This window comes from Salminus brasiliensis, chromosome 8 (assembly GCF_030463535.1).
Source record: "Salminus brasiliensis chromosome 8, fSalBra1.hap2, whole genome shotgun sequence".
NCBI lineage: Eukaryota > Metazoa > Chordata > Actinopteri > Characiformes > Bryconidae > Salminus > Salminus brasiliensis.
This window is the reverse complement of record NC_132885.1, coordinates 14,784,085-14,807,719: the sequence shown is the minus strand read 5'-3', so window position 1 is coordinate 14,807,719 and position 23,635 is coordinate 14,784,085. Positions and strand designations below refer to the sequence as shown.

Genomic DNA, 23,635 nt, shown 5'->3' with positions numbered 1-23,635 from the left:
TGCAGTCAGACATCATAGTGTGTGATCTTACGACTGGTTTCACATCTATAGGGAGCTTATCAAACAACTACTGCGCCACTGTGGCTGAGCGGATCATAGCCATATACAAGGCCCAGTGTGTGGTGATTGGAACCGTGCTGATCCAGAGGATTGATGTTTGTGTATTTCAGACCATATTCCCCTCCTCGAGTCGTAATCGATCTCCATTTCGGAGCAGCACTTTCCTCTCAGAGTCCAACTGGGATTAATGAGTCACAGCCAGTAATTCAGACCTGCAGGAGGCCCCCGCTCCCATCTCTTCATCTACTTCAGTAAACACAAAAGCCTTCTTGAAACAGTACTACCTTTATTCGGAACTGTCATTTTGGTCCAAGCCCCCCACCCCCAAATAAATGTCTTTTAGTCAGTAAGACCGGGAAGGGAGGGAAAAAAATAAATTAACGTGTCAATAGCAAATCAATAACGCCACTAATGAGAGGAAGTGGAGTACTCACGGCTGGCAGAGCTTGACCAGGTCATGGTCGGTGGTTGCCGGGGGCAACCCCCGGATGTACAGGTTGGTTTTGCTGAGCTGCTCCCAGCCTGCCGTGCTGCTGCTACTGCTGCTCTGATTGGTGCTGCTGTTGGTTCCGGGGCTGGGTGGGGCCATGGGTTGGGACGAGGGGCCAACAGGGGGCTGACAAAAACGACAGAAAAACAAAACGGGGTTAGTGTGAAGATGCCACATAGCACGCCGGTGTGAAAGGTAAACGTGGTCCTTCTGATCTGGTGGGGAGAAAGAAAAGGATAGACAAAAGAAGAGCTTTGCGAGCCCGTGCCGTGTTGGAGTCGACCTGCATGAATACAATGTGGCGAGTGTGGGGATGACAACTGGCCCTATTGACAGCTATTAGATAAACAAAAGCTGATTGTGGACTGCAGGGAGCTAAAGCTATTGGCTAATCCTGCTCTCCACTGCTGCATTCATTATGCGGATTAAGGAGGAGAGATGAAACCTGGTTGTGAAAGCCTGCTTTGGAGTCTTATTGATCAAACTTACAGTAAAGGGACTAGGCTAGGGTCAGTTTCTGCCAGCATTTGCATACTAATGAGTATGGGGGTGGGGCAGATACTAGATCAACAGTCACGCTGAAATGCTTGAGGCATGGGCTCTGGAGACTAGGCTGCAGTGGTGCTGATGCAGACCATTTAATGCTGAATACACTTCTAGCCAGCACGAAGAGAGAATACTTCAGCTTTGCTGGTCTAACACTTAATCTCACACACACAAGACCTAGAATTTCCTAGTAGCTAGTGTTCTCACATCAAGAAGTACCATCATCCTAATTCATATATGTGTTCCAGCCTTCAACAGCCTTGGTGCAATATTCAAATTGGATTGGGCTACACAGATACAGGTGAACATTAAGATTTGATTGTATGAGGCAAGAGAGATAAATGAGAAAAGCATGAGATCTCACAGATTATTGAAAGACTTCAGAGATACAGAAGAAAACTATACCAGAAATGATGAGACTGAACACTCTTATGTACATTTGATTCAGTTTAGACTGGGCGAGATGACTCATACACAAAACATATAAGGCATTAAAACACCATGACACAATATTTTGAGTGAGATCAGAGATTCAAGGGTTGTTTCTGAAGAGTCAAAATTTTGAAAGAGGATTAAAGTGCTAAACTCTAGGCGTGCAAAATTGGATTCGGTCAAGTTTGTAATAGGTCGATTTTTTGTGGAAATCAGCTTCAGAGACAACAATGCTGCATCTCTGGTAAGTAGAAGTCACTGCACACTGCTAGTGTTTTTCTATATATTCATGTGGCCCACACAATGTGAGCAGTGGATTATAAACGAGACTAACAAAGTAACAGAATAAAATCGAAAATGAGGCCATTAGAATAAAATAGATGTTTGATCCTAACCCACGGCAGTCAGTCAATTATCTAAATTTATTTTGGCTAAAATGTGTGTTATGAAGAGAAAACAGTGATTTGTTTTTGGCCGATAGAAAGTACTGGTCAAGTGCTGCTGTTTCTGGTGTGTTTCTTCGGTGTGAGCTAATAAAAATTACCCCCCAAAAAAAAACAAACAAACAATCAAACAAACAAAAAAAACCCAGACAATCAGACAATTTGGCTGTAAAGAAATTGGTCCCAGGCTGATTTTGAAAAGGACTTCGCCACAAATAGAGGAAGTAAATGAGATTAAGAGTAGCTCTTGTTCAGATTACCCCTTTACTCTGGGTTCGGTGCTATGAACAACCCAGCTGTACAACACATATATGAACAGATATGACTCATAAACTGAGGAAAATGTACTTGTTGCACAAGTTACTAATGAGAACAGGGCTGGGAAGCAGAAGGAGCGTGACCTGACACTGGATGTGCTGGTGTGGGTTAAGCTGAGGTTGGAAGTGTGTTGAAGAAAAATGTCAAATTTGTGGGAGTTTGATGTATGGCATTAAGGGTGCTGGCATGGGTTAAATGAACTAATCTTTGGTACTCAAACAAAGCAAGTGCATAGTTAATATAATGAAAATGCAGGTGGTATTGCCCATCTCTGCAATGCAGGACACATTTATGTTTGCAATATATGGTAGAATGATGTACTGTGGACTGAAAATGACATCCTATTCTAAAGCCATAGGCATGAATACCCACCCCCTTTGCAGCTCTAACAGCAGGTTTAGAAACTCTGCAGTTATTGGGTCAGCTGAGAGGTGTTAAGAGGTGTCTCCCAATACACAAATGCACACAGTGTATGTGATACACACATGAAAAATAACTGTGCAAATGTGGCCAGACTTGATTCTGATGGGAGGAGGCGGAAGGCTATTAGGAAGTCTAAAAGAAGCAAGCAGAAGTAGACTGCTGTGTCAGTGTCTGCAAACAGACTGACTCCACGATGTCGGCAAGTGAGGATGAATATCTGGCTTTATTGTGATCCATATCTTCTCTGAAGTCTCTTTTCTCCTCCTTTCCTCTCCAGCAGGTGCTCTGGGCTGTGGAGCTCTGACAAAGAGGACTTGTAGGAGCACAGCAGCAGAAGGAAATATCCAGTGTGCTTCTATGGGGTATGCATTCTTTTTTGCCTTCCTTCCAGGATTACTCCCATAGTTTTTGTGTATTTTGGTTTTTACTGTCACCCATGATAAAAAAGGGGAACGTAGCTGAAGTGTGTTGTAGTTGAGGGGTGGGGGGACACTTCCAGCATACCTAACACAGACCTGCCCATACAACCTTTCAGTGCTCATTAGAACTGCATGGAAATCCACCCATACACACAAATCCTGCACGGTGTGTGTCTAAGTGTATGTGTAATATGTACAACTACTGCACACAAAACTGGAGGTGTTGTTTTTGTGTGTGTTCAATGAACATACATATGCTTTACCCGACCTGGATATCATTGTCTGACCAAAATTAAGTCAGATGTAATTAAGAATTTATGATTTAATTAAACTGGTGGAAAAACACACCCAATTTTATCAGATTTAATCTGCGTTAAGTGTCTCTGAAAACACATTCTGTATTCGTGGGTCTTCCTTAGACAAGCACAGAAATGTGCAATGCTCACACTGAATATAAACCCTTAATTGGAGTCGTGTTCTCTATTCAAAGACCACACGTAGCAGAAGAAAAAAAAATCCTGGGGGATATTTGGACAGGCTTTGAGTGTGCCGGTTAGATGGCCCTATTCTTCACATTATAAAAGAGCTCTTGTGTGGCGGAGCCAATCACTTCCGTCCTGTTTGCATGGACACAGATGTTCTGGGCTGGGAGAGCTTTTCCTCTTCAAGTACTCCCTCTGTTACACTCTGATTACCCCCTTTTTCTACTTTTCTCCGTATTTTCAAGCAGTCACAAGAAAGAGGAAGCGTTTGGAATCCAAAGAATGAAGCAGCGACAGAGTTGAGCAATGGCAGGCTGGGCAGGCTCCAGAGGCACTGATCGTCTTTCCAGCGTTTGCACGTCTCTTCAGTTCTGCAACTCAACACTTGCTGGCTGGGATTTCCAACCAGGAGAGCGTTTCAGGCCTGCATGCCCAATGCGACCTATCTTTTTTACCGCATGGACTGTTTCTCCAAGGTGGGCAAAGACTAGCAAACAAAGATGAAATTACTACCTTTTCACACACAATGGAACAGCACACTCAGAAGGACAGCATACTGGCAGTACACTCTGCTCCTGCTCTCCTGAGTTACCCATCCGCACATTTAACCTTGCTTTCGGCCAAACCTGGCCAGTGACTTGATTGGCCGGGAAGGCCAGCGCTGGTTTTTCTTCATGGACAGAATTACCATTTCACACAAAAGCTTCTTCTGAGAATATAGCTGACTGCACCAACATGCTCATTACTGCTCATCTTGAAAGTATTTCTGAAGCGAAAGCCGAACAGGAAGCCTTAAAATTGCTTTGTGATTTGCCCTGGGGGATGCCATGGCACCTGCTCTCTACATCAGCCTGATAAAGAGAAGGTGTAAAAGAGGCCTAGCTTCCTAGGAGCAATGACAGGAAAACCTGGCAAAAAACAATGGTAAGGGACACAACATCCTGAAACGGAATCTGAATTTGGAGTTTACTTTTACAAACCTGCCTATAAAGAACTTGGGTAGCTTTGCCCAAACTAGTGACAGAACGTACACTGGAACATAACAGAAACACTCCCCGATGACAAAGTACATGATAGTAATCCACCTAGACAATTAACCTAGAGGGCTGGGCTCGCTTTACCTGGACAGGTCTTTTATTGACTGACGACCCAACAGATCCACTGGTCTGCTTAGGAATAATCTAAGATTCTGCATCACACACACAGACATAAAAAGAGGGGAAAAAGAAGCCATGACTTGATTTAAAGTTTTAATATCAGCATTGTTGGGCAGTATTACATCTGCTATTACACAACAGCACTGATTTAGCTGTAGTTGTAGGTAGTGGGTCACTTTATCCATGACAAAGTACTTTTTCATAAGTATCAGTATTTGTTTTCATCTATTTTAGGTGCTTTATGTATGGTGTGTGAGACCTAACAGTTAACCACTATTGTGCAATTTGCTGGGGGTTAAAGTTAGAAGACTAAACATACCCAGTCTGAGCTCTCAAGAAGCAGAGGCTCAACTTTATTAATGTCAACTTAAAATATCACCTAACACTGTAAAATGGATTATATTGCATAGCTCTAATCAGTAGTTGCTATCCATACCGTTTCCAATATGTAAAACAAAATGATACAAAGTAATAATCATCAGCGTCGTTCCGCACTCAGGAATGCTTTGTTTATGCCTCTGTCCCAAATGTTTGGGTTCCAGACATAAATCTTTGGCTGGAAGCTAAAATCTGCAGGAATTTCCTTTCCAGTATCCAGCCGCTTCCTTTCTCCGCTCAGGCTGCCTGAGAGAGGCAGGAGAGCTGAGACAGGCCTCATTAGAGAACATGGCACGACACAGGTACGTCCACTGTGCCTCATTAGATTACTTACATGCAAATCTCCTCAAGCTGGTTTGGTGAATGCTGACTTTGACTTTTCCGCTGACAGTCAAAGACAACTGGCCAAATCTGGATAATTGGTTTTTCTCCTAAAAATGTCAATCGTTTGATCACAGAACAGAAGCTATCGGATAGTAATAGGGATGCACGGTCGTACTGGAATCATGACAGTATCAGTATTTAAAGTTAATTACTTAAAGTTAATTACAGACTTTTGGAGTTAATAGAAATTTCAAGACAATATGTGATGACGCTTTGCTGGGTTACTACCTTACAATTTCTGCATTTATCAATTTTACTGCATTTGTACCCTACACACAAGTGCTACATTTATCTTTAATGCTAATTCTGGTAGACATGGTCTATAGACATAGGCTATTGCTGCACAAGGCAGAGATTGCAGGGTGCTGAAAAGCAGGTCTCGACTCAATGAAATCCAGCAATGCCGAACAAAATATCATTCCACTAAAGGTCTCGACACAAAGGGGGCATTTATGGCAGAGGACAGGCTCCAGCTCATATTCAAATGGCCTGGCAGTACAATGGCACTTCATAGTATTGTCCAAACAGCTGCACAGAGACTGAGGTTATGGCATGGTGAAAGAGACAGGATTATGAGTCCGACAAGTGGTAAAACACACTGGGAAGACTTACGAAAAAGGGCCTAACTAATATCCGAGCACTGAAATAGATGCAGCGTTTATTTTATGAAGCCTAAGTCTTTCTATTCTATATAAAGAAGCAGGAAAGGCCGATTGAGAGAGTGACTGGGCGTCTACAGGTAAAATCTTGCTGTTAAGATGTTGGTGATTAGACATAAATCAACCGCCTGTCAGTACAAACTTTTTGGTACAAACAAGTCTTGCCATTTATTATTAATTTAATAAAGGTCACAGGTAATGGGCTGTATTTAGGAGTTGGTAAAGTCTGCTGGAGACATAATTACAAACAATGCTTATCAAACAACTGTGCTAATGCATTTTTGATGTGACAATATTTCACAATAATCATCAAAGCTTAAAGGACAATAAACAACTGCTGGTTTCACCAACATTTCTATAGGTGGGTCTTTAACTGGTGCATTGCATCAGCTAAAAACAACATAGTGTTTTAATATAAAATAGCATTATTGTGTTTAGCCATACTGCCCATCCCTAGTGACCAATATTAGACATGATAGTAAAGTGGTTCATTAGCTTTTTAACATGCACTGGTCTTCACGGCTGGTAAACCATAGCATTGTCCAGGCATAACTGAACAGTATTAATGGCAATGATTGCACAATTCAAATTCACTCCATACATACAATTTTTCCCCTCCGTTTTGTGCCGATCTCTGAACAATTGCAAAGTTAATACCTTTAATATATATATTGACCATGTCTAAAAACATTCCTTGAGGCTGGAAGATGTCTTTAATGTCTTTTTGAGAGACAACAATGAAAATATCAATGTTGTCCATGTAATGACACATAAGTTTGTCAGAGGAAGAGTGATTTTACTGTTTATCTCATGGCATCATCTGTTACGACTGTTTTTGGGACAGATCCCTTTAACCCACAAAAAAAAACAGATTGTCTGATGATTCCGCTGGAGGACAGACTCTCTACTAGAACATGTTCTACTGGTTGAGGCAAAAAGAGGACAAAGACCATCTTTGAGGACAGAGTGGGCATTCTCCTGTCCACTTTTTTTTTTTACTATCCTCTTGTCTCTCAGCCTTATGGTCCTCTTTCCTGGCCAATTTCCAACAGACCTGCCTTTACTGACTACCTCAAAGCCTGTTTGTTCTTCACTGCTGTGTATTCAGCTTCAGCAGCGGGTGAGAGAGCCCGAGAAAGAACCAAAAAGAAAGAGAAAGAGAGAGAGTAAGGAGGGGAGAGACCAGACTCTTATCGGCCTGCCCCAGACTCAGATAGCTCGTCATATCCGTGCTGGAAATACTCTGGCCTTGCTGTAACAGGCCTCGCCCTGAAAGCTCCTCACCTCTCCCTGCTCCACTCACACACACTGTCAGCCTGCTAAACCTGCCTATGAATATGCATAATCCTCCAGTCTCTCTCTCTTTTTCGCTTCCTCTCTGTCTCCTCTTTTCCCCCTCTATCAACCAATCTGCTGATAAATCAGAATTCATAATTGGGGAGGGCTCTGAAAACACGACATCCTCATTTCATCGACATTTAGACGAATGCAGCTGCATCTGCAGAGGCAATGATATCTAATTCTATCAGGATTGACCGGTGACACGAGGCTGTTCCTGCTCAGCTCACCTGCCTTCCCTGCCTTACCTGAAGGAACACTGTAGCTTAAGGTACAGCAAGTGCAGTTTCGATATGTGAGCTCTGCTTGAAATAATGACACGCTGTTGGAACAGCTTCCTTTTCTGTTCCAGTTTGATTATAATAGTAAATTGGGGGTAGATCTGCTGCCAAGGCAGATATTTTGAATATCATAAGGAAGTTTGTTTGAGAGAAATGGATATGTGAGGATAGCCACTAGTCGTAAAAACAATACATTGTTAGTTGAAAGCCAGTTTCAAGTATGAAATGAAAAATAAATGTGTGAATGGAGGGCTGTCCTGTGAGAAAACAGCTAGCTAGCTTCTCCAAATAAAATGACAACACCCAGCACCACCAGAGTAAAACAGTAGTCATTCAATAGGGTAAGGGAAAGCACACAATAAGACAAGCTACTGTAAACTACGCCATTATTCCACTAATGTCTGGCTGGGACCTTCAACGAAACTACGAGCTTAGGATGAATTACAGTTCACCAAATGGGACGCCTGTCTGTGGTTTACGAGTAAACACCCAGAGCAAAGACCCTGCTGCTTCTGCAGCTACTCAGGTTATTCCTCCCAGTGTAGAGCCTCAACGCACGCTCCTCACCTCACACATTATTCAGCGGTTAGTTTCAGAGGCCACTTTATACTGGGCGATATTATACGAAGCCACACAGCAGTTAAAACCCATAAATCGGATTTTTCTTTACCTGTTTACGATACGTAGTTCTCAGCGGGTTGCCAGAATTCGCAAAAATCATTCTCGTATTGGAAGTATCGACTTTCCCCGATGTGGAGCAGATTTACTGTCAGTTGTTGTTGCTCGCCTGCTTGTCTCTGCTAGAGTCCGAGAGATAAACGCCTGTTAAAGTTGTACATTTGATTCTACAAAACATAGAGGCCGACCGACGGTGTCGCTGAACCGGACTTTTAGCCTTCTCTGCACCGCTGAAGCGCTGGGAGGGGGTGAAACGCTGTATGTTGGCGTGCAGTAAGCAGATATCCTACGGCTGAGCTGAACTTGGCTGTATTGCCCAACCCGTTTGTTTAGCTCCGTTCATTGATCTGCACCGAGTTCCCCACACAACAGCCCCTCCCACTACGGACCAAACCATCGCGCTCCCAGCCATAGGGAGGCACGGCGCTCTACAAACATGCCTCTCAACCCAAAAATGACACATGACATATGAATACGTTTTTACACAGCACACATTACGGAATATAATTACACAATTCAGGTCAAGGAATTCGTCATATTGACACATTTTGACATTAGCGATGCACTGCTCCGACCAGCCCCCCCTCTGAGCTCCCCAGCTTTCATCAAGCGTACATACTTCACATTCCTCTGTGCGGCCATCAACTACTCTGTGGTTTAGAAATCGTAGTGTGTGTGTATGTGTGTGTGTGCATGTGTGTGTGTGTGTTTCAGGGCTGGATTAACACGAGTTTAGTACAAAGTGACCAAACTACAGTAACTCAAATTTAGATTTCGTTGGGGAACTCACTCACATCTTTTTTTTTTCTTTTTAAACTTTTAACTGCAAAAGCAGCTAAATGTAAAGCCTGCATCAATGTATGATCTATAAGCGTTATTATTTCTGTCCTCTTCATTATTTCTATTCTATACCAAGGTAGAGTGTCATGTGAATATTAAATGGAAGGTGACAAATGTCATAGCAGATGACAATAATAGCAAATCTGTAAAAGTGGGAAAGTAAAAACTAGATAGGATCAATTAAGCATCTCATTAAGTAGAAATGTCTTCACTCCCAATAAACTAAAACCAAAGGGAAATACAGGCACAGGCAAATGTTTGGACACCCTTGGTCAAAATATATGTTACTGTGAATAGTTAAGTGAGTAGACGATGAACTGAACTCCTGAACTGAAGTCTTAGATGAAACCTTCGTTTGAGGTTTGAGTTCTCAGATGATGTCTACCAAGATCTCAGGTCTCTCTTAAGTAGCTTGTTAGGGCCTAGCTTATTCACAATTAACATTAAGACCAGGAAATAAAAAAAAATGTAAAGCTTTATACATGACTGCTCTGATTTCTCAATTCTTGCCTTAACCATCAGCAGCTATGGGCTCCTCTTTTCAGCTGCTAGCACTGAAAATTAAAATAACTGATGGCCACAAAGCAAGATAAGGCTATAAACAGATACCAAGGAATTACTGGCAAGCTGTTTCCTCTGTTCATAATGTAATTAAAAATAGCAGTTATCAGGAATAGTGGCGGTCAAGCTGAGGTCTTTCAGAGAAAACGGATTGTATGATTGATAGAAAGATCAGATCAAAACCCCCCATTGACTGCAAAAGACTGTTAGGACAATTTCTACTATGCAACAACACCTGCACAAATATGAAAAAGAACATATAAATGAGTCTGATGTCCAGGAGTTATAATGATGTACAGGATGAAGTTAAAATATAATAATAATCAAAGCTGTATTTGAAGAAAAAAGGATGCAGGCTTTCATGAAAAGAACACCTCTCCACACACCTCTCTCTGTTAATCATAGATTGTGCATGGTTTGGGTTTGTGTTGCAGCCAGTTGCTCAGTTGCTCAAAGCAGTCTTTCATAATTTAGCAATTTGCATCCAAAGGCTCTGAAAAAAACAACCAAGCAGGGAAATGATAAATATAGATAAATATGTGATCATCAGACCTGGTTTTAAAATGTGTTCCAAGTGTCTGGTGCTGGTATCAGCATGACTGGCCTGACCAATGGCTACTCTGATCATTATCATTATTCTTATAGATAAAATACAATATAACAGCACAAGTATATTCGGTTTCTCAGGCCAGACTCTTTCTCCAGTTAATTTCAAGAGGTTTTACCAGTAGTTAAACTAAAGGCCTAAAGGATAGAGAAGCAGGCTTGGGGCCTGAAGGTGGCGGTTCAATCCCCTGGACCAACAGGAAGTGGGGGCAGGTACAGCGCTCTCTCCTCCCTCAACATTTATGACTGAGGTGCCCTTGAGCAAGGCAAGTACCCCCACACAAACAAGTGACATTGCGCTGGATGGGTTAAATGCAGAGGTTGGATTCTATTGTGCTGCTGTGCAATGTCAGAAAAGTGTGCTTTCCTTTTCTTAAAGCATAGCCAAATAAGCATCCGTTTAAAACCTGCCTTTCTTTCTCTCTTGATCTCTCTTTCATTCACAATAACTATATTCCCTCCCTGCCCCCACTCTCATACACACTAACCATGTTTGTATTTCTCTCTCTCTGGTCGAAATCAAACTCTAATGGCTTGTCCTCAAACCTCAACCCAGCATTTCCTGTTATCTACTTAAATATCCCCCGACCTCAGCGCTTTCAATCTGCTGCTCTGAATTCTAATGTGACCTTAAGGGCACACTGCAATTTGAGTGATCTCAGCCTCTGCTCCTCCGTCCTGCCAGAGAGCTCTGACTACACTCTATGGTGATACTGGTCTAAAACGCTTTGCTGAGGCGATGTCCTCCTCATCCATGTGTTTCAGAAGATTTTGGATGAACTCTGAATAGGATTATGCAACAGCCGCTTTTTGTATCACCGCAAACAGAGCAGCATACACACCTGGTGTGAACCACATCAGCACATCAGATCGTGCGACATCGAGCTAATCACAGAGACATCAGGAGTTTTGGTTAGTTTCATTACCTGAACTCTTTGTGCTCTGAGAAAACCGAAATTAGGGACTGAAATCATGTCAGCCTACACACTCGGACTGCAGCAAAACCATAGCCCTGGCAATGAACTGGAAATAGTATTTTTGTTTAGTGTGTATTTTTATGTGTTATGTATCTGCATGTGTACATTTATGTTAAATACATTTTACTTACTTAATTACTTACATTTTACTTATTTACTACAGTGTTAGTAAAATGTTATTCTGTATGACTGTTACATTTTAAAACTCCAAATAAAAAAAAAGATCATTTAAAAATACTAATAATTTTAGTGCAACATTGACGCTTCAAGAATCAGTTAATACAAATCATACAAACCTCGGATTAAAGTTATAAAGGAGCAAAACACTATATCAATCTTGGAATTTTAATACTGATCAATTATACCAACAATAATAAATAAGAGACCTTCACAAGTTCTTTAGTAAAGTCAGTGGAACAACCTTCTGAATAATTACACGTTTGCTTTTTCATGAACAAGGAAATGGTTTATATGAGATTCTTAATAGAATATTTTAAATTGTTCTATATAGCATGAAAAATATTACAAATAACTATTTTCAGGAATATAGACTCCAGGTCTAAATAATCTGATGAAATTGTGGTGAAATGAAACTTTGCGAGATAATGCATTTAATATACACTCTTAATTATTAAAACACTCTGCCATTAAGAACCATGTTTAAAACAGAGATGTGTGAGTGTGAAGAACCTTTATTAGTAACCTTCACATCAAGTGAATATATTGCAATATAAAAAATACAGGATTTTTCACCAGAATTCACCAGAAATCAGTGATCCAACATGTCATTGTATGTGTATTCATGAATGTGGTAAAAGAAATGATATTGGGCAGATATAATCTGCCTCTGGTAGATATGACATGGAAAATTGAGAGTTTTCTTTTGTATCAAGCAGCAAAAAAGTTACAACATTTAATTTAAGTTGTCTTACATGACACTGCACATCCTGCAATGTGTCAATTGCACACGCCCACACTGCCATGGCAATGTGCAGGCCAATAGTAAAGATTCTTTAGACCATTAAAAGGCACTTTCCACTCACACATCTCTATTACAAACATGGTTCCAAAAGTGGGTCTCCTGTGACACTGGTTTAAAAATATCCTTTAAAGCACCTTCATTTTTAAGAGTCTACTGCAATAGTGTTCCTTTATTTAAAAGGCATAAAATTCAGTGTGTTATGGGGTGAACAATCATTACAAAATCATATGGTTATTTGCTGGGAAGTGCCTTAGGAATATCTACATTTGATCAATATTTCAAAATTATATTTGATGATGTATTTTTGGAACTCTGGTGACTAAAACATCAGCATTTCCATTATTTTACTGCATTTGTAATCCTTCAAAAGCAACCACATACAGTGTCTTGGCATTTGCACCAGAAAATAACAAAAAACTTCAGATATACATCGGATATAGGCTTCATCAGTTGTATTATGTATTATGTTCAGTTCTGCACAATATATCATTACAGCAGGGTCATCGCAATGTGTGCATGCACAAAAGCCACAATGCAGGATGTGCCATGTCAGGTGCAATGTCAAATTACATCAGACACATCATACTACAACATTTTTCTGCTTATACAAAAACCAAATTCTAAGATTCTCATTTTCCATGACACATGTACCAGAGGCGAGTTATATCTGCTAAATATCATTTATTGATACTCCAATATTGAAGACACAGGGTGCATTATCAATATCACGACACCCTGAATCACTGACTTCTGGTGAAATCAGGTAAAAATTCCTGTATTTTGTAATATGGAAATATATATCTCAGATAAAAAAAATATATATTGCCATGTACATTTTTTCCAATTTTGTGCAGCCCTAGATTTGATTTAGCAAAGCAAAATATCCTAAAGGTTGAAGTGAAAGATTGCAACAAGCCTTCTAATAAATAAATGTATTTTCATCTCATTAATGAAGAAGAGCATAAATCTGTGAGGGTAAATCTGAAGTTAATTCAGGTTTCTAGGGTTAATGGTGGAGTTTTACCATCCTAACCTCCAGTTCTGAATAATCCCTCAACCAGATTCATTTCAGTACTTCTGCTATTTCTGAGCACAGCGTTTTCTCAGCTGAGCGATATGAATGAATGGTCAGATGTGTGAATAATACAGTGCTACTCGCTCAGAGGACACACAGGCATGATCGTGTCAGTGACCTATTGGCATCATTCAGGCTGCTGCGTGAGGGTGTGATGCCAGCGGGTCACCAGCCAATGAGAGAAACTGCTGAATCAGCAGAGAAAGAGTGCGTGAGTGACTGAGTGAGTGAGAAAAGCAGAGAGAGAGAGAAAGCAATGTGTTGTTGTGAGTAAAATTATTTTAACATAAAAAGCAAACACACAGCTATAAAAAAATTACAGTATTCCAAATATGCCAACACCCCAACATTACCACAGTAGACCTACTCCGAGAGTGACGGCACAACAGTAAGTCCATCTGCACAGCGCCAGAAATACGTTCTGTTTTCAAGCTGTCAGAACGTTCACAACTCTGCCTAACACCAACAACGTCTAGCAGGGGACAATTCTGGAACATCTACGTCTGCTGCGAAGTCAAAGCAGTCACAGGCAAGACGTTCACTCACACAAGCTGCTACAAATCAGCAGTGGAACGGATTGTTGCTGTGATATGCTGCAGCTGTGCATGCAGGGTGTGCAGAGAAAACAGCAGCACAAGAGAGCCTGGCCTTCATCTGCATATACTCATATATGCATATACTAAATACTGTGTTCAGTATTTAGTCCACAGGATGTCACTATAACTTAATTGTGTGTATAGCTTTGCACTTGAATCTAACTGTGTGTAGCTTACTGTGAATAGTTAAGCGATAGCTAATAACTACGTAAAATCTAGACCTAATTTTAAAATGCATTTTTATGCAACTTCCGTCCTTTACAACGTACTAAAAAAAGTAAATTGATCCAAAGAAAACATTAGGGCACCCTGTCTGTTCAGTACGTAGTAATGCCCCAATTAGCAATTTTGGAAAAAGCTTGGGAAGCTTTTTTAGCCATCTTTTAGTCCTCCAGTTCTTGTTTGGGGAATTTAGTCCAGTCTAGTCCTATGAGATCTATGAGATTTATGGGCCCTGTGACAGGGGGCTGTGAGGGCCATGGCAAAACCTTCAGTCTAAGCATGTTGAGGTAGTCCACTGTGGATTTTGAGGTGTGTTCAGATTCATTATCCTACTGAAGAAGCCTACAGAATTTGCTGCTATATCTACCAGGGAAATTCTTTCCTCTCCACTGGCTGCAACACAAGCCCTAAGCAGAACCGATGTAACCCAAGCTTAACAGTTGGAGATGTGTTCTTTCTATGAAATTTGCACTCTACTTTCTCCAAAAGGACTTGTTTCCAAAATGCAGCTGGCTTGTTCAGATGTTTCTTTCAGGCACACAATTCAGACAACTCACCCATGAAGGTCGTATTTGTGCAGGGGTCACTGCACAGTAGAATAGTGCATCACCACTCCACAGTCTACTAAATGTTTGCCAAGGTCCTTTGCAGTAAAGTTTTTAATTTAATCTTTTGCAGGTTGGACTTTCTAGCAATGTGCTAAAAATGCTTTTTAGCTTTTATGCTTTTTTACAATTTTCAGAATGCTATAGGGATGCTTAGAGGAAACCATGGCTGCTGATTGTTGAGACAAGGATTGAGGAGTCAGAGCTTTGAAATTTGCATCACCTGGCCTTTCCTAACAATGACTGTGAATAAGCCATAACCCTAACAAGCTAATTAAGGTACGACCTTGGTAAAAGGTATCAGAGAGCTCAAGTCTTTAATGGTTCTTTCTTTTTTCATCCTAAAATTGTACAAAACAAAAATAAACACTAATCTTTCTTAAAATGTTGGACAGCATATTTCATCTTTCATCAGCCTTTTGGAGATCAGTTGATCTTCTACTCACTACAGTAACAGAAAGTTTAACACATACACACTCACATATGCCTGCACAAATAGGCACTCATGCAATCTGTTAAATGCTGATCGAATGGTTATTGCCGCCCTCTCTCTCTCTCTCTCTCTCTCTCTCTCACCCCAGTTGCTATGCTGTATCTCGCCGCCTCGCGGGGGAAAGAGGTGAAAATGAGCTCAGGTCCTCTGGATGAAAGCAGAAGTGGTTTTTGAACTCAGTACATTAGTTAAAGAGAGCCTAGGCCAAAAACACACTCCTCTCTCTCCTCTCTTCTCTCTGCCTGAGCGCCTCGTTCCCTCCTTTTCTCCCTCACCACCACATCCCTCTCTCCTCAATTCAATTACAAATGCAATCCAATTTACTTTGACATGACAAAATGGTACATCTTTAATGCCAAGGCTCTCGCTCTCTCTCTCTGCCTGTCTCTCTGTTTCGCTCTCTCTCCCTCTGCTTCCTCTGGGTATAATGCTCGTCTCTCTTTCTGTGACAGTCATAAGACGAAAGCTCGGTCCATTCTGTGTCAGAAGTGAGAGTGTTTTCAAAATCCCCACAAATATGTTTACCTTCCTGTGTGTGTTGCTCGGCAGCAGCCGAGGGCCCAGACTCTTCAGAGGCGGCCATGCGCTCATCGTCAACTGCAACAGCCACAGCACCGAGCGAGCGTCGCCGTGGGTACACACACACACACACACACACACACACAAGCTACAACAGCTCAGCGTGTTTACGTGTGGGAGGGAGCACGTCCTACTGCCACACAGGAAGACAGCGCTAACACACACACATACATACACAGCAAGCGTGTGTGTTTGTGTGTGTGTGTGTGTGTGTGAGAGAGAGAGAGAGAGAGAGAGAGAGAGTGAGAAACTGGGGGAGGCTGGGGGAGGGGTCAGAGTCCTGAGTATGATTAGAAGTGCAACAGAAAATGTGGGAAATGCCTATTACAATATTAATATTGCTTTATGATTAGTATAGGCACTAAATGATTAAGAAATATTTTTAAACTTATTAAACTGAGCCTCAGCTCCTGACTCTCATAACCACATTAACCTTACATATTAGTTTCACAGTAGTTAATAAATAATGTATAGTGCTTGCTAAATAATAAATAAGATTACAAATAAATAATTAGTGTTATATTACTATTAAATGATAATACTATGAAATAGATGATTCTTACAGGTTATTTGTTTCTGTCTCTATGCAAGCTGTCACATAAAATGTGAACTGAATCAAATAAAAATGAATACTATAGAAATACAAAGATGACGTAGATACTATCTCTGTCATGCAGAAATCTTGTATCTCAAGCTGTGGAAAAAAACCTTAACCATAACTTTCTATGTAAGTTAATAGAAAATATTTTATTCCAGTTTATTTTGAAAAATTTCCATTGGTCCATTTATCATACAAATCTGACACAACGTAAAGAACTACCGCCAGATTTGTGTGACAGCGAAAATGCGCTATTACTATTATAAAGATATATAAAGATATATATATATATATATATATATATATATATATATATATATATATATATATATATATATATATATATATAATATTGGCATATGTGAACATCTTACTGCTAGATTATGCATATACATGTAGAAATTATATAATACTACTGTGCCTATGCATATTACCCAAAATGGCAACTTTACAGGAGAAGGAAAAAAACTACTAAACTACTAAAATATACTAAACTACACACTACTAAAATATACTAGTATAAAGATGATGCAAACAAATCCATAACATAATACAAAATACAGCTAGAATAATTACTCATCCAAAACATACCATATATAGATATATCACAATAAAAATTACTGATAATATTCTAATATATAAAACCTCCATTCAAAATGCCTTGTAGTCTAGGACTACACTTAATCCCTGTCCAGGAAAGCTGTCCTAAATTTTTTAAGGTGTATCCTAAATACAAACCTCATTGATTGACATTAAAATGGACTATTCTAGAGATTTTTATTGCTATATTATACGTTTAACAGGCTTTAGGCTTTAGGCAACAACTAGAGCTTTGTTTTTATTTATTCATTACTTTTGCCCCGAATTACACTGCATGAAGAAGATAACCATTTGTCTCCCTCACTGTGGGCTCTCCAAGGCCAGACAGCAGACAGGCACATGATGAGGGCTAATGAGAGAGGCAGCTGAGCTGAGTTTAGCTTGTTACACTGAGGGGAGACAGCTTGGTGAACCCCCGCACTCCATGCACATACATGGCCACAGTGCTGCACATGACCCTCTTTACCAGAGCAGCACTTATTCACCATACACCTCTCTGCCCATACACGCCTATAGAAAATGTGATCACACATGCAAAAAATACCCCTCAAAACAGTACTATAGAAAACCATTTTTGTGGTACACATTAAAAGCTGGTGTCCATTCATGTACGCTGGGGTCGCTGCAACTGTTTCTTGACAGTCTTGACCATTTTACACCCCCAAAATGTGCATAAACAAAGCGAACTAAAGAGAAACATACAGAGAAAGCGCCGGGATATGAGTAGGAATACGGTTGTGTTGATACTGGAGAGCAGCACATCACTTCTAGACTCTGCTAGTTATGGGAATACAGGCTGCTATGCAAACCAGGCCTTGTGACCATGCCTTCTCCTGTGCCAGTCTCCACAGATGAGGAGCTCAAACTCGACACACGACAAAGCAAAAAGCCGGAGGGAGCAAACAAGGATCTGTGCTATGTTAAAAGCTAGCGCTAGCCGGTGTTAGCTTTAGCAACCTCTACCCTCCACTGTCTGCTCCCTCAAAAACAAACTGGATTATCTTAGCTGAGTACCAAACTGGACATTCGTTAACACCCAAAAAAATTTTCAAAAAACAAGCAAGTAGGGTAAGGCTAAAAACTAACCTGACTACAATCTCTACAATCTTGCTAACAGCACATCATGCTAGGAGTACACAACGAGAATATTATTCGGTAATTACAGGTTATAGGTTATAACTAATAATAGCGTTTTGTTACAGTGTTAACATCATGATATAACATGGGTTCTGAGTACTGCAAACCAGTTAATAAAGACAGAGCTTATTGTTTATTTTTTATTACTTCTCCATAAAAGTAAAATGTTGATAACCTAGATGCACTAGAAGACATTAAACGACACATCCCACGAGTCTTCCTGTTTAGTGCTGCAGAGAGCTCGTCTACTGGTTATTCACAATGTCCAAACGAAGGGGGAAAGACAATAGTGTGGTCCATAGCAAATGGATCAATACTGAGGCATTTCTTGGGAGGAGCTGATCCTTTATGTTGTCTGTTGCCATGATGCCCATTTTAAGTTTAAGCATCTGACCTGGTTCCATTTTAGCTGAGCCTTTCAGCACGTCTGCAGATACTTTTTAAGATGACAGCGAATGTGTAGGACATCAGTCTATGTTCTCCTAGGTTAATGTCCACATCACACGTTGCCAAGACTAAAAACAATAACATTAAACACGGTTGATTTTATTGAAACGTCAAGACGAGAAAAAGACTGTGTTAAGACCATATCCTGCCCACCTTACACCAAACGGTCAAGATGCGAGAGCATGCTACAACTCTAGCAAGACTCGTGATTTTACACTGGAAATTTGTCTGCGACAGTGAAATCGTCTGAAAAGTCGTTCAGTGTAAGGCCAGCATTCTTGTTTCATTCTGAGGCAAAATAATAGGGTTGTAAAGGATACTTACTATTTCAACACCAAAGAACAAAATCTAATACTTAATAAAAGCTTTTTATGGTATTTAGAAACCCAATCCCCAAACACATGTGTTTTGATTATTGTTTTTCTGAATATGTCTGTATAAATGAAAGTGGTCCAATTGAGTAATGGTGGGATACATTTGTTAGTAAACTGCAATGTTTTAAACAAGCTATATACATTTAATTTACCTGCCTAGCATGCTTACAAATATTTAGGTGAAAAAAGCTGCATGCGTAGTACTGAATCATAACCAACGCTTAATTCAAAGTTCCAAAGGTGTTTCCATGAGATTAAATCAATCTATAAATGGACACAACTCTGCATTATTGTCAATTTATTTTGGATGGGGTGTTTACAATTTTTAATATAATGTACAGATATCAATATATCACATTGTTTGATGGAAAACTCACATTTCATAGTGTTGAACCTGAAAATCAATGCATTAATAACGCAGGCATGCCGAGATTATTAAATAAAAATGAACCTGCATATTGCCTGAGGCAAAGCGAATGAGACTGACATGCCAGTTCCATTATTTTCCACGCTCTCCAACCTGGCCATTCCTTCACTGGCTCCATTTCTATTGAAGGGCGTATCACTCTTTGTTGGCACGTGAATGAAATATTCATCTCATAGAAAGAGCAATAAAGCAATAAACACTCTAAAATCTCAGGCACATTCAGCATTCGCAATGCCTTTTAGTTGAGCAATTGCATGCTGGCCACTGGGCGCGAGCAATTCAGCACTTACTCAATTCCCCCTTTATTTCATCGCATATTAATTTAATGACATGTTTACACAGATCAACAAAGGAAGGGCTATTACGACCTGACCCGCTTGTGTGCGTCTCATTGACAGTGTCACTGCACTGATAGGCTGTTGGAGTGTTTCCCCTCTGCGCTGGTGAAAGAGGCTCTTGGCAGAGTAGTGCGGCAGTACTGCGGGCACCATTGAGCGGCGGGACCCTCATTTTGCTCTTGTCCAAAAAGTTCCCAGAATGAGAATCATATGAACACAATGGGCGCCCTTTCAGGCCGCAGCTCGGATAATGAGCGCGACCACGCCGTGCTTTAATTGTGTACGTTCTGCTGCCAGGCAACTCTTCAAACTTTATTGTAAACATTGTATAGGCCTTTTTCAGGCTCTGCCTAATGCCTTTGTTAATGCGCTTGGCGTGTAACATCCAATGGCAGCTAATGTGCTCAAGCCCTGCTCCTCAAAGGCCTGTGCTGACATAGCCGGCCCACCAACGAACTAGATATTTTTCTTGGATAACATGAGGCGGCTCGTAACTGTAAATGAAATGCAGGAACTTTGCTGCTTTCCTGTTACACTGCTGGGCATTTGGACAGTTAACTGGGGCAGCAATGTTGCAGCTGTCCAATGAATACTACACAAGCTTCATGTTTGGTGACAAATTTCCTACCTCAAGAATTCAAATAGAAAAACACCTAAACATTGCCCACTTTACCATTTTCGCTTTTTGACATAATGTGAATCTGGCCATTGTTCTTTACATGTCAAAATTACGTGTCAAAATTGAATTTGATGACTGGACCAACAGAGCAAAATCTTTTACATTGACTTTTACTAATTGCTTTTACTAATTACTAATTTTACTAATTGAAAGTTAAGAAGGTCTTTTCCTTCTCGTATAAAGTCTACATTTCAGTGAAGTTCACAGTGTTCTTTTAAGTTTAGCTAGTAGACAAATGCGAACACCGTATGAGTTCAACACTAGACGCTTTATGCAGTCTATATGCAGTAAAGGCGTGCCCAATCTTATCTGCAAAGGCCTGTGTGGCTGCAGGTTGTCATTCTTACCAAGCAAAAGCACGCCTGACTGTACTTGTGGTCTTCAAAAAACTGATTGTGTGCGCCTGCCTGGTTAGAATGAAAACCTACAGCCGCACCAGCCTTTTGTGGACAGGCCTGAGCACCCCTGGTCTACGTGTATAGTTTCCGTATCAGTGTGTAATGATGTCTATATCAGGATCCCTTTGCTTTTTAATGCAAACATGCTTAGAAATGACTGCATTCGAACTTTAACCTACTCTATGTTTCACACAAATACGTAAAGACAGCAGTCCAGTTTTTTAACTTAAAGGAGAAATTGGGAGCACGCAGTTCTATATTTGGACATTCCTATCAGTGGGGAGCTGCCAGCGCCCAGTCTTAGTGGTAATGGTGCATCAAGCATTTGTGTGAATGCTTTTAAAAGTAGCTCCTCCTCTGTACTCATGTACTGTCACTGTGTGCTGTCTCACAGACGTTCAGATCAAGATCAAAGCTCGCGGTTGCATAGTCTTGAAAGAGATCAGACTGGCGAAAAAAAATTATGTTATTCATTCCTCGCCTCTCCGTCTGCCCTTATCTTACAAAAGCATCTGAACATGTCCCATAACAGTCATTTATGAGGGCCCGCACCCAAAATAGCACGCAAAAATAGCAACCGAGCTAAAGTGGCTCCGGAGCAGACTGAAAAGCAGAAAAGTCTAATTATCAAAAGACAAGCCCTTATTCTCTCAGATATAGAGGGAGGGTGGTCACATGGCCTGATAGCAAAGATTGGACTAAAATGGGGATCATTCATTCTGTTCACTCTATTGCAGCACCACAGTTTATGGACTGGGTCGTCTCTGTACAGTCATGAGCGAGGCACTGTTTAGACTTATATGCGTCTTTTGTATATATGGCTCGCTCCACATAAAGTCAACATGCAGTAAAACAAAGCTCGGCGTCCCTCCCATACTGAGCCTTATGGGGCCCTGTACGTCCTGCAAACTGTCTTCTGGGTCTTCTGAGATAAAAACCTCTGAGTTTGCTATTGATGGTCAACAGTGTTCTGCCAAAAGCCTTAATCATTCATTTATGGTTGATTAAAATGTAATGAATCAAATGCAGATGAACTGAATAACAGCATAATGGCCCACTCTTTGGCTCAATTAATAATTTAAAGAGGATGATGAGCCATGTGAGCGATGAGACATGAGAGCACACTGTAAAAAAAAAAAAAGTTGCTAATGATCAGTAGCATCAGTGATCATTTCTACTGGAGGGTGTGTGAATTTGGATCTTTAGAATTCATTAGCATAGGAAAACACAGAGTGATGTCCTACACATTTGCTGTCATCTTAAAGAGCATCTACAGACGTGCTGAAAGGCTCAGCTGAGATGAAACCAGATCAGAGAAAACTTGCGCTAAAATGAGCATCATGGCAACAGACAACATAATGGATCAGCTCCGCCCGAGAAATGCCTCATTATTGATCCGGGCTGTACCATCTGCTATGGACCACACTATCATCCTTCCCTCCTGAAGATCCTTCCACAGGTTGGGTCTGGCTTCATTTCACCTGCAGGGACATGACTTCTCCGAGACATCCGTCCTGGTTAGAAGTTTTGGTACTTCTAACTAACAAGCTTATTGCCTTCATAATAAATCAGATATAGGTACACACAATGATCTGCACTGTGGTTTGGTGTCCACTAACATGTGGTTAGATGTTCACTAACCACATTATTCTGAAAAAACAACAGGAATGCTGCCTGCTTCTTCAGCAGAGAGCACCAGCAACACGAGGAATAAATAAGCAGAAAATGCTGGAGATCCAGGCTACATTTCATGCTACACGGGCTCCCTGTACAGCTCCTATTCTAGCAAGTCTTCAGAGTGGGGAAATGTGTAACCTATCTTTCAGCTCGCCAGCTGGCAGAGAGACTGTGTAATGGCATTGGAATTCAGAGCCACAGCCCGGAGCAGGACAAAGCCTAGGACAGAGCCGACCTCATCACAACACCATAACCACACAAACTGGAGGAGAAAAACGGCAAACATGGGAAAACAAACACAGAAAAAAGACGATTTTCAACACTTCTGAAAGCAACACTACGTTTACGCCGAGCGACCGCGGTTGTGGAAGAGGACCACCCCCGCCCCTGCCCCCCCAGCCCCCCTAGCCCCCCTATCCAGAAAAAGCACAAACTTATCGAAGTAACCGCAGTCGGCAGCCTATAGTTTTAAAGGCGTATCTGAAGGGTAGGCAATCTTTAAGTGAAGCACAGCCCAGCTTTAGCGATAGCCATGTTTAGCGAGAAGGCGGTCGGTCGGAGCGCGTGTTCTACTATACCTTGGCTTGCAGGTACGGGGGGTAGTAATAGGAGTACTGGGGGTACATGTGCCTCCACACCCTGCCCATGAAGATAGAGGTGCAGATACGGAGCGGAGATCACAGCGGCTCTGCACGAGACTGAAACCGGTCAACTGCGAGCACTCTCGGTTACCGACACACACACACACACACACACCGAGAGAGAGAGAGAGAGAGAGAGAGAGAGAGAGAGAGAGTTGTGGGCGGTGGAGCTGCAGTGGAAAGAAGCCAGGGTGTACTTTGCTTATCACCATAAGGGGGGGGATTCATTAAGTTTGTGATATACTGTAAACACATTTGTGTGCTTTCACTTTTCACACACATGTATATGTATATA

The 23,635-nt window shown here is 41.1% G+C and overlaps 1 protein-coding gene and 1 long non-coding RNA gene across 2 annotated transcripts in view; one reads left to right on the top strand and one right to left on the bottom strand.

The window, feature by feature from the left end:
- rbms1b (RNA binding motif, single stranded interacting protein 1b) overlaps positions 1-23,428 on the bottom strand; it is a 60,949-nt gene extending 37,521 nt beyond the window's left edge. Inside the window, exons 1-2 of the mRNA XM_072686389.1 lie at positions 23,278-23,428; positions 495-676 (exon numbers count right to left, since the gene is read on the bottom strand). Of these exons, the coding sequence (XP_072542490.1) occupies positions 495-676; positions 23,278-23,346 (251 nt within the window). The 5' untranslated portion in view covers positions 23,347-23,428. The remainder of the gene's footprint in view (positions 1-494; positions 677-23,277) is intronic.
- LOC140560979 (uncharacterized) lies at positions 2,897-11,716 on the top strand. The gene is made up of 2 exons (XR_011980015.1): positions 2,897-3,074; positions 3,862-11,716. It is a non-coding gene; the product is annotated as an uncharacterized lncRNA (long non-coding RNA).
- Positions 23,429-23,635: the final 207 nt, after the last annotated feature.